At 39.4% G+C, this 12671-nt stretch overlaps 2 protein-coding genes across 2 annotated transcripts; one reads left to right on the top strand and one right to left on the bottom strand.

Moving 5' to 3' along the window:
• Positions 1 to 4723: 4723 nt before the first annotated feature.
• Positions 4724 to 6856, bottom strand: LOC308363584 (uncharacterized protein; the record flags this gene model as incomplete). Its single annotated transcript, XM_080836387.1, has 4 exons — positions 4724 to 5040; positions 5166 to 5414; positions 6278 to 6427; positions 6733 to 6856. 4 exons carry the CDS (start codon positions 6854 to 6856, stop codon positions 4724 to 4726), a joined length of 840 nt encoding a protein of 279 aa, XP_080692513.1.
• Positions 6857 to 9974: 3118 nt separating this feature from the next.
• Positions 9975 to 12104, top strand: LOC308370653 (uncharacterized protein; the record flags this gene model as incomplete). The annotated part of the gene is made up of 4 exons (XM_080845344.1): positions 9975 to 10098; positions 10404 to 10553; positions 11414 to 11662; positions 11788 to 12104. The coding sequence occupies 4 exons, from the start codon at positions 9975 to 9977 to the stop codon at positions 12102 to 12104; spliced, it is 840 nt and encodes a 279-aa protein (XP_080701470.1).
• Between the last annotated feature and the right edge of the window lie 567 nt (positions 12105 to 12671).

Here is a 12671-nt window from a genome sequence, read left to right as displayed (position 1 = left end):
AAGACACGTTTTTAGCGATTGCAATTTACATCATCCGCTGCAATATAGTCACCATGTAGTTCTATGTTTTACTAATCTCGGAACAGACAACAATCGTTTATATTTGTAGCCTGTTATCATTTACCCAACTCTGTTAATTAAATATGTTTTCTACTACAATAGTCTTAGCGACATAAAGTGATTGAATCGCTCTGCAAATAGTAGCATACTAAACATTCCATTCAACTCATAGCATACCGACGTGCATTTTACTCGCTAACAGTAAGACACGTTTGCATTTTTACATCAATGGCTGCAATATAGTCACCAAGTATGTTTTACTTATATCAGCACAGACAACCAACTCGAAACGTCAACAACAATCGTTGATATAGCCTAACATCATTAACGCAACTCTGAGAATTAGATTCTACCATACAATAGTCTTAGAAGCATGAAGTAATTTATTCACTATGCAAACAGTAGCATACTAAAATATTTCGTTCAACTCAGAGGAGCATTTTACTCCCTAGAAGTTAATCAACAGCATTCATTACAAGAGCTAGGTGAACAAATAAACAAATAAAACATACTCAACAGGGATATCCTCAACGGGGTAAAGACGAAGCTCAAAGTGCATGTGTTCATCTTCCATATCTTCATCGCTCTCATCCGAGGATGTGGTTTCCTCCTCGCCGACTAGGTCTTCTTGAATTTGGCGCAAGGCTTCGGCAGCAGAGAAGGAGTTCGCCATCATGTATCTCTTCAGTCCAAATGTAAACATCCTTACATGCTGCCTTGTTTATACGGGAAAATGGGGCGTTTTCTCACGTTTTACTGCAACGTCATTACCCAATAGCGATCCGAGATTTACCATGAGCTTATCATATGAATAGCCCTAATCTGCTAATGGGTGGGCAATCACCGGTTGCTTATACACTCTGAGAGAGAAATATGCAAGGCTTTACCTGTATTCTCCTTACAAAGTGCTCATTCATTTGTTTGTTTCGACAAAAACTCGCGGAGATTTTACATTCTATTAATAGAAATACCACCAAACGCCCCACGGGCGCACATCGTTTTGGAAGGGTAAAGCACATGACATCTAAAAGGTTGTTTTTAAATAATCTATGTTTCCAGTGTATTTCGCTTACAGGCTACTGTACACCTTTCATGACTTCAAATAACGTATTGATAAAGCGTATAGTGAAGCAACAGCTTGGCTCCCCGCCCACGTTTCTATGCGAGAGCGTCATCATGAGAGTAAAAAACAAGTAACGATAAAATCAAATAAATACTGATATTTTTCTACTGATCTGGGCCTCATTTCCCGAACGCTAAAAAGGACTTGAAATCGGTCGTAAGAGGGATCCTACGTTGCAGAGCAGTTTCCCGACGCCGCACTTAGCTTAAGTTTATCTTTCGTTGAGAAGAATTCTACGTGTGGTCAGGACCAGTAGTAACTTCACACTTAGCGATGCAATCCACCAGGAGCGTCGTTCGGCCTATTATAGAAGAAATCCAAACAATGTTTCTGTCACATAGCACATCATGAGAATGTCATTGTTTCACCTGCCTATTCCCATCAAAATAGAAATAAAGAATATTGAGTATTTTAAAAATAAAGATTATACAAAATAATATGTTATTGAACTAAGGAGATGGCTTTTCTGACTGTAGTTAGGCTGCAATATTAGGAAATTGACATGTCATTGAGCCGGGCTGGAAATCAATCAAGAGGGTGGCACCCGCTAGCCAATATATATTTATTGAGGTATTGTTCTTATGTCGACACTTGTTGTATTGGAACTTCATACATGGGCCTATACATGGGTTTCTTGTATACAAACATTGAAGGCTGCGTGCGCAGATCCGCGGCAGAAAGCCATCTACCCTAATACAAATGAATACAGAAAGCCCAGTTTAAATGTATTGTTTATTACTTATTTAGCCTACCGTTCCCTATTCTGTTGCCATGAATGCTTGCACACACCCTCAACATATTCCCAAACGTAACCTTGTACATTGTTGAGCCTTTTTCTATATTTGATTTGATTTGATATTTTATTTTTCCTGGCAAACGGATGCTTCCTCCTAGGTATACTGAACATCTTGCCAACTCTGTTAGAGCAGTTCACCACACAACAACTCCCTGTCATGTTGCCTTACTCCACAGCTTTCTCATCCACTTCAACGTTATCTTGCTTCTTTCTGCCGCGAGATTGCGCACGCAACCAGTGATGACGTAGCCGAGAAACCCATGTTTACACATTACACAAGTGAGAAAATCGACTCGTCTGACATCGACTGCTTTACTTTCAGAACCACTGTGATGGACAGCTCCACCCTAAGAGATACTTAAGAACTTGTGCACGTTACGCTCGTGCACCTGACTTTAAGATGATGTTCGGGAAACGCTCGTAAATAGAAAGTGTTACTGAGTCTACTATGTCGCCAAAATCCACGTAGGCCGTTAAAATACGTCGTTATCGGGAAACGAGGCCCTGTGCTGTAAATGTATTTTCTGCAGGATTACAATCATTTCGAGCATTTTTATTAATGCTTGTATTTGTGGATCAGAAAGCCATGTCTCAAAACCGAACAATTTGTCTTAAAATTACGTCACAGGAAGAAGGATTGCACGCGTGTATTGGGCGATCAACAAATGCAGATTCCACACGCGAATTGTAGATTTACAAATGACAGACCATGAGAAATGCACACACCAAATGTTACATATTTTAAGAAATTACAAACAATATATTTACGAATGGACATCTATGTGTATAAATCATAGCACATTTATGTAAATGCCAACTTACAAATCACAAGTAAGAATTTAGTTTTTGTGGATTGCAAAACACATTTGTAAATCGTGCAACATTTGTGGATCATGGTACTTGCATTTACGAATACTTTTGAGACATATCTCTCTCCATAAAATTGCCTTTAATGCAGGTTTATGGTCACGTCCAGTGGCGATCCTAGGTTTTTGGGGGCCCCAAGCAAAAATGTACTGGGGGCCCCCCTCTAACCGGTGTTTTTCACAAAAAAATAAATTTTCAATAGCCTACATCAACACTAGAAAACTGTGAACTTTATTTCACAAGTTACCATTTTCTACAAGATAATGGATTTTGAAATATAAAACCATTTTACAGTGTGTAAAAACTGTAGGAAGGCTAGCAGATAGCAAAATAATTTAAAACAAAACCAACCAAAAATGCTCTGCCTTTACAATTAACACTGCTGGCAATTACTTCAGTAATTTAGCACAATACAGAAAATACTGTACACTGCAATTAAAGTATCAATTAACTTAAATATACACATAGTTCAAAACAAAAATCTTATCTTTTAACCTTTGGAAATTGGGTAACACTTTATAATAACCCTCCATAATAAACCATTTATGAAGCATTTGTTCATACTTTGTTCATCATTTACAAATTGTTATCCCAACATTTACAAACCTTAGTAATGTATTTGTAAATGAGTAGTAATGTATTTATGAACCTGTTTTCTAATGATCTATAAGAGTTTTTTATAAGGACATTAGTTAGGGATTTATAAATGTATTTACAAACATGTTTCAAATGATTTCCTAATGATCTATAATATCATATAAAAGGACATTAGTAAGCTATTTTTAAATGAGTATAGATGTATTTATGAACATGTTTCAAATGATTTTCTAACGATCTAAAAGATCATTTATAAGGACATTAGTAAGCTATTTGTAAACGAGTAGTCATGTTTGTATGAACATTTTTCAAACCATTTTCTAATTATTTATAAGATCATTAATAAGGTATATAATAATGGTCTGCTCACATTTTACAAATGATTAAGCAAGCAGGTTTCAATGAGTTAGTAATGATTCATAATATCCTTTATAAGGCATGTGATGATGGTCTGCTCACCATTTATGGGTCATCATGAATAACCTTTGTCAAGCATAAGCTATCGTCCAATTCACAAGTGGAATAATATGTGAGCACATGTAACACCTTAGTTTATGCCTAATATAGGTTTTTAGAAAGCATTTACTTATCATTAGTAAAGTGTTTTGCATGGGTTGATATAAAGTAGGCACTGTCTATACTTTATAAGCATTTACAAATGGCCAGTAACTGAGGAACATACTAGAGAAACCATTTACTAACCATTAGCAAAGTGTTTTGCATGGGTTGATATAAAGTTGAGACTGTCTATACTTTATAAGTATTTACAAATGGCCAGTAACTGAGGAACATACTAGAGAAACCATTTACTAACCATTAGCAAAGTGTTTTGCATGGGTTGATATAAAGTTGAGACTGTCTATACTTTATAAGTATTTACAAATGGCCAGTAACTGAGGAACATACTAGAGAAACCATTTACTAACCATTAGCAAAGTGTTTTGCATGGGTTGATATAAAGTTGAGACTGTCTATACTTTATAAGCATTGACAAATGGCCTGTTGCTGAGGGACATACCATTAGAAGACACTTCTGCAGCAACAACTCCAAAAATTACCTCAAACGTTAGGTTGTTAAACATATCAATGGCAAAAACACACAACACAGCATCGAGGTGAAGTGAAATTGTAAAACATTTATTTAAAAAACCACACTGACAATAAATTCACTTTCAACATGCATTCTAATAATCTAATATGTAACACAACAGCAACAACAGCAACAACAACAACAACAACAACAACAACAACAACAACGTAACTTTAAACAAGCGGATCCGTTAGTTTTTTTTATTAATTGGCAAAAGTTTGCCAGAGTCTTTATATTGTTTGATCCGGTTAACTATGTTTTCGTCCAGGTCTATTGCATCTTTGCACCTCTGTGAAAAACTGGAGAGCTTCTCCTTTTTTGGGGCCTTCTCCTTTAGCTCTGCATAGGCCTCTGGGGCAGCAATAAACAGCTCTGCCATGGGGGCATTTACAACAATAGTGTTGCGGTCGACCCCCACAGCTTTGAAGGCTGCCCCCATGGTCTTTCCCTTCCTGCAGACTTTCAGCACCTTGCGGTACCGGGCCACCACCTCTTCAGGATCTTTGGCTTCAAATGAGAGAAGGTAAAATGAGTACAGCGCACATCATACATATACTACTAATTCAATTATCAAACTTGATACACTTGAAAGTTGGTGTACACTTTCCCCCGCCACTGTATATTCTGATTACCTCGCTGGTAAACACCTTGCCCCTTCCGGTTCTTTGCCCTTTTCCCCTGCTTCCGTCCTTTTCCCCTGCTGTTCTTCTTCTTCTTCCTCTTCTGTCCCTCATCCGAGGAGGAAGAGTCGGAGGAAGAGTCCGACGAAGAGTCAGAAGAAGAGTCCGAAGAATCAGGCCCCGACTTTGACGAATCCGTTGAGTCGGCTCCCTGCGACTGGCACTTCTGGGGTGGACTGCCCTTGTCCTTTTTTCTTGCTGCTAAAAACAGACAATGACCGAGGATGATTAGTGGAAAATATAGGGATGTGGGTGGCACACTAGTAAGTGTGATGGTCTTTGGAAGATAGTTTTCTGAGTTCAAAATCACCCCGTTACTGTTCTTTGTTTTATTATTTACCGTATTCAAAATATCATAATTAATTAGTTATTATTAATTAAAGTTTGGCGTTCTGTAGAATAAAGACATACAGAATACAGAAAATAAATATACATAATAGCAACCTGTACCAATATCCTTAATATTTAACAATATACATAGTAATTATTCATTATTTATAATAAATAATTAACTATTGTGCAATTACATATTAATAATTCATAATACATCATTCACTGTTATGCAATATGCAGATTTGCTATGCAAACAACTGAAATAATAATAATAATGTTTATACCAATCACCTACACTCAGTGTATTATAAACACTAGAATTACAATGCAGTTACATAAATATACCACAAGATGGCGCTCTAAGACCACAAATGGAAAATACAGGCATTGCCTGGGAGCCTATGTCCAGCTACCAGCACGATCCGAACACGTGAATCTCCGTGGCACAGTGTAGGAGACAGGCTAGCACAGGTCGATGCAAACTTACGTGAGGAAATGACTAGTATTTAACCAATAATGTTAATCAACATAAACACGAAGAGAGTAATGCTAGCAGGAACATACAATTATGCACTTACTTCATCAGTAACGCATACGGCAACACAATGATAACTTTATGTTAGCATAAGAGATTATAAGCACGTGGTATTAGACCATGAGGGCACGTTTGGGCTGGCACGAAAAGGTTACAAGTTAGCAAGTGTATTGTCAAATATGGCAAATTGACTTACTCATAGCCAGTTGTTCCAGCAGGTAGTCCCTTTCTTTGGTCAAGTCTTTAACCAGCTCCTGCGTCCAGTCCAACTTCTGCTTGACCATCTGCAGCTCATGGCGCAGTCTCGTTGTAGACAGTTGGGCATTAGGAGCGACTGTGGTCCTAGCTTAATGTTTGGGGGAAAGAATACAACTTTTCAATAAAAATGTTCACACCGCTCATTTCCAATAATGAAGGTTAATCATATGCACATTAAGCAAGAAGGGAAATCGTTTTGATAGTCTAAGGTTACTAGCTAGGTGGTACATATGTACATTAATGCCTGTCGGAACGACACTCAGGCGTGAGACAGCTGAACAAGTGGATGCTAACTATCAATAGCTGTCAATGGCAAGCTAGCTAGCTCTTACAGCTGGTTAGCTAGCTTACCACCACGGCTCTCATGTGCATTAGCTTGGCCTTGTAACTTACCGGTGGACGTTCCCGCCGCGTCCTCTTCAACCGATTCTTCTCCGGCGGCAGGGGTCTTCCTTGCCGAGCTCAGCATATTTACGTTCGCTGGACGTTTGGACCGTGAGCGGGTATCACGTCTCATGTCTGCAACAAGTTGGCAGTTGTGTTCCGACTCCCTCGTGTGATGAATCTAAGTGCCCACCTGATTGGCTGTCCCCCTCTGCTCAACACTGCAGGAACTATGAATGGGTTTTAAATAAAAGTATTTCATGTTACATGTTTAATTGTTTCATGTGATGGAAATATGCGCTAAATAAACTGGAAAGTTCTCCTGAACAACTTTTCAATGTATTGCTGTTTAGCCAACTTTAGTTATTTTTGATGTGAAACATTTGTGGGTGAAGAACAACCACCGTTGACGGGACTGTACCAAAACTGTACTTTCTCCTTCCTTTCTTTACTCATTAGTAAGAGGAAACATTGGTGTGTGTGCCAAATACGTACGTGTGCTGGATAGTTTATGATGAATAGATTGAATAGGAAATTGCTGGAGCTTATTCATAGGCGCAGGTCGAAGAAACGAAGCCTAAAGCTAATAAAATGGCTACAGAAAAAACATCTGTTAAGGCCACAAATGAAATGCAATCTCTGCAATCGCAGGATGAAATTGACAGAAGACAAGGGAGGAGACAATTACACTTGGTAAGAAAAGGTGTTAATATCAATGTGGATTATTGATGCATATTGACAGCCTAAGTTAATTGATAAAATATGTATAGCCTACATAGAATATGTATAGCCCCCCCCCCCCCCCCCCCCCCCCCCCGTTTCTGGGAAGCATGTCCCCATGCTTCATAGTCCTATCATAAATCCATCGCGCATTACCAGTGAACATGCTTCTTCTGACTGTCTCACGCACTATCCCAAATCTATCCTGGTTAACTGTTATCCCAATATACATATTTACAATGTTTTATTCTATTTTAATAGGATATGTCAACGAGCAGTGCATAAAGGGCAAAAGAGACAGAAATCTGTCAGGCACAGGTCATTATTCAGCCGTTCAAAAACCTCTCTCTGTGACTGGATGCGGTTCATCCACAGGTATGACTGTATAGGCCTACAATCGTTGCATTCGGTGCACATTGCAGACAATATACAGTAAATAAATACATTTCAATCAATGTTTACTTTATGTTTATTTAGATTTTCACAGGGACTACGCAGTAGACAAATCGACATGATGGCTGACGACATAGCAGGGAGCTCTGCTACCCTCACTAAAATGTCCAAAAAGTTGCGGAGGGTCTGTGTGACAGCAATAGAAAAATTTAGAAGACGGAGAGGACAGGTCATTGGTGGACGGAGAGAATTCGTCCAGATTGATGAGAGCCATTTCCGACATAAAAGAAAGGTGTGTTTTGTCTTTCCGCCGCATCTCTTTCCGTGGCAATATCGGCCAATTTTAATACATAGGTGGAGTAGCCTACAATTGGCTGCTTGAGCACAAATAAAATTATGTTTGGTCTACAATTATGTAGGCTATCCTATTCACAGTTATTTGGGTATTTGCGTTATGTTTCGTTCTTTGCTCTCTCATCCATTTTGTTTGCTTTTTTTTAATTACATTAATCTAACAGTATGGAAGAGGAAGAATGGCTGGAGGATGGAAGAGGAAGAAGTGGGTCTTTGGTATGTTGAGTGTGAGGAATGACGGGAGAAAGAAGGGTAGGCCAATACTGCGGCTGGTCGAAACACGATCCAGAAGACACCTTCTACCAATGATTACGCGTCATGTGAGGCAGGGCTCCTCCATCGTAAGTGATGAGTGGCGGGCTTATCGCGTCCTCCCTGCATTAGGATACCGCCACTTCACGGTAAACCACAGCAGGTGGTACGTGGATCCACGTACTGGTGCCCACACTCAAAATATAGAGAGGGCATGGCGCACCTATAAGGAGCAAATATGGAGGCTACGTGGCAATCGAACAGAGAGTTTGCTCTCTGAGCACCTCAATGTAATTGAGTGGAGTGAATGGCTGGGGAAAAAGCACAGGCATGGGGTACTTGGTCGGCTCCTGTATGACATTTCTAAAATGTACAATTAAATATTTCACTGTATTTCCTTGTTGTTTTGTTGTGTGTTATTGCCACTGATGAATTGGTAACGCTTTAGATTCTAAATTCCATTCTTGACATCTAAAGTCATTTGCGGAGTAATGCTGGTTGCTCTCTATCCGTTAAATAGGGAATGTATTTCATGTAGGCCTATTTTAAAACCTATTAGAATGGCTGACCTTAAATAAAACGACAGTGAAAGAGACTGGATGCTGTTATACCGTGTATAGTGCACTCTACAATAAAAGGCTGACACGGTCATCGTGGGATTTAGGCTACTCTTTTACTCGGCGACTTACATGTAGGCACAGTCTACTGCCAGTATATTCGGGGTAATGCAGTCAACGTAATGCACATAACAACAGAGAGGCAAACATAATTTTGCCTCTGTGGGCACCCTAACGTTATACATATTCGCAGCGAGACTAGCTAGCTACTATGCGGTGTCAGACTGGATTTTTTTACGTGTTGAAAATGAACGAGGTTGGGATTAATGTAAATGCGCCCATTAGCGTTTGAACAACGTTGAGAGTTATTGTGAACACGTTTAATAAAGTTTGACTGACTGAAAAAGGGGATGAAAAACTTAAGGCGTGCGTCCATTTTTTTTAATTATTTCAGACCAGTGCGTCCAATTTTTTTTATTATTTTAGACCAGTGCGTCCGAGACGCAGATGCAAGCCTGGCTAAAAGCCTGCTTTAGAATGAACCTCGTTTGAACTGCGCCTATGAATACGCTCCAGCAGTTTTCTATTTAATCTAGGCTATTCACCATCCAAAATGATAGCAAAATATGATGTTGGCTGTTATTATTAAATTAGTATTCCAGCTCACGCATTTCATCTGACACACAAACCTGTAACCTCGAATGTTCTTCACCCACAAATGTTTCACCAGAAAACAAAAATAACTAAAGTTGGCTAACCAGCAATAAATTGAAAAGTAGTTCAGGAGAACTTTCCAGATTATATTTAGTGCATATTTCCATCATATGAAACAATTAAACATGTAACATGAAATACTTTTATTTAAAACCCATTCATAGTTCCTGCAGTGTTGAGCAGAGGGGGACAGCCAATCAGGTGGGCACTTAGATTCATCACACGAGGGAGTCGGAACACAACTGCCAACTTGTTGCAGACATGAGACGTGATACCCGCTCACGGTCCAAACGTCCAGCGAACGTAAATATGCTGAGCTCGGCAAGGAAGACCCCTGCCGCCGGAGAAGAATCGGTTGAAGAGGACGCGGCGGGAACGTCCATCGGTAAGTTGCAAGGCCAAGCTAATGCACATGAGAGCCGTGGTGGTAAGCTAGCTAACCAGCTGTAAGAGCTAGCTAGCTTGCCATTGACAGCTATTGATAGTTAGCATCCACGTGTTCAGCTGTCTCACGCCTGAGTGTCGTTCCGACAGGCATTAATGTACATATGTACCACCTAGCTAGTAACCTTAGACTATCAAAACGATTTCCCTTCTTGCTTAATGTGCATATGATTAACCTTCATTATTGGAAATGAGCGGTGTGAACATTTTTATTGAAAAGTTGTATTCTTTCCCCCAAACATTAAGCTAGGACCACAGTCGCTCCTAATGCCCAACTGTCTACAACGAGACTGCGCCATGAGCTGCAGATGGTCAAGCAGAAGTTGGACTGGACGCAGGAGCTGGTTAAAGACTTGACCAAAGAAAGGGACTACCTGCTGGAACAACTGGCTATGAGTAAGTCAATTTGCCATATTTGACAATACACTTGCTAACTTGTAACCTTTTCGTGCCAGCCCAAACGTGCCCTGGTCTAATACCACGTGCTTATAATCTCTTATGCTAACATAAAGTTATCATTGTGCTGCCGTATGCGTTACTGATGAAGTAAGTGCATAATTGTATGTTCCTGCTAGCATTACTCTCTTCGTGTTTATGTTGATTAACATTATTGGTTAAATACTAGTCATTTCCTCACGTAAGTTTGCATCGACCTGTGCTAGCCTGTCTCCTACACTGTGCCACGGAGATTCACGTGTTCGGATCGTGCTGGTAGCTGGACATAGGCTCCCAGGCAATGCCTGTATTTTCCATTTGTGGTCTTAGAGCGCCATCTTGTGGTATATTTATGTAACTGCATTGTAATTCTAGTGTTTATAATACACTGAGTGTAGGTGATTGGTATAAACATTATTATTATTATTTCAGTTGTTTGCATAGCAAATCTGCATATTGCATAACAGTGAATGATGTATTATGAATTATTAATATGTAATTGCACAATAGTTAATTATTTATTATAAATAATGAATAATTACTATGTATATTGTTAAATATTAAGGATATTGGTACAGGTTGCTATTATGTATATTTATTTTCTGTATTCTGTATGTCTTTATTCTACAGAACGCCAAACTTTAATTAATAATAACTAATTAATTATGATATTTTGAATACGGTAAATAATAAAACAAAGAACAGTAACGGGGTGATTTTGAACTCAGAAAACTATCTTCCAAAGACCATCACACTTACTAGTGTGCCACCCACATCCCTATATTTTCCACTAATCATCCTCGGTCATTGTCTGTTTTTAGCAGCAAGAAAAAAGGACAAGGGCAGTCCACCCCAGAAGTGCCAGTCGCAGGGAGCCGACTCAACGGATTCGTCAAAGTCGGGGCCTGATTCTTCGGACTCTTCTTCTGACTCTTCGTCGGACTCTTCCTCCGACTCTTCCTCCTCGGATGAGGGACAGAAGAGGAAGAAGAAGAAGAACAGCAGGGGAAAAGGACGGAAGCAGGGGAAAAGGGCAAAGAACCGGAAGGGGCAAGGTGTTTACCAGCGAGGTAATCAGAATATACAGTGGCGGGGGAAAGTGTACACCAACTTTCAAGTGTATCAAGTTTGATAATTGAATTAGTAGTATATGTATGATGTGCGCTGTACTCATTTTACCTTCTCTCATTTGAAGCCAAAGATCCTGAAGAGGTGGTGGCCCGGTACCGCAAGGTGCTGAAAGTCTGCAGGAAGGGAAAGACCATGGGGGCAGCCTTCAAAGCTGTGGGGGTCGACCGCAACACTATTGTTGTAAATGCCCCCATGGCAGAGCTGTTTATTGCTGCCCCAGAGGCCTATGCAGAGCTAAAGGAGAAGGCCCCAAAAAAGGAGAAGCTCTCCAGTTTTTCACAGAGGTGCAAAGATGCAATAGACCTGGACGAAAACATAGTTAACCGGATCAAACAATATAAAGACTCTGGCAAACTTTTGCCAATTAATAAAAAAAACTAACGGATCCGCTTGTTTAAAGTTACGTTGTTGTTGTTGTTGTTGTTGTTGTTGTTGTTGCTGTTGTTGCTGTTGTGTTACATATTAGATTATTAGAATGCATGTTGAAAGTGAATTTATTGTCAGTGTGGTTTTTTAAATAAATGTTTTACAATTTCACTTCACCTCGATGCTGTGTTGTGTGTTTTTGCCATTGATATGTTTAACAACCTAACGTTTGAGGTAATTTTTGGAGTTGTTGCTGCAGAAGTGTCTTCTAATGGTATGTCCCTCAGCAACAGGCCATTTGTCAATGCTTATAAAGTATAGACAGTCTCAACTTTATATCAACCCATGCAAAACACTTTGCTAATGGTTAGTAAATGGTTTCTCTAGTATGTTCCTCAGTTACTGGCCATTTGTAAATACTTATAAAGTATAGACAGTCTCAACTTTATATCAACCCATGCAAAACACTTTGCTAATGGTTAGTAAATGGTTTCTCTAGTATGTTCCTCAGTTACTGGCCATTTGTAAATACTTATAAAGTATAGACAGTCTCAACTTTATATCAACCCATGCAAAACACTT

Source organism: Sprattus sprattus (genome assembly GCF_963457725.1).
Source record: "Sprattus sprattus genome assembly, chromosome: 1".
NCBI lineage: Eukaryota > Metazoa > Chordata > Actinopteri > Clupeiformes > Clupeidae > Sprattus > Sprattus sprattus.
Note: the sequence above shows the minus strand (reverse complement) of the source record. Positions and strands in the feature narration are given on the sequence as shown.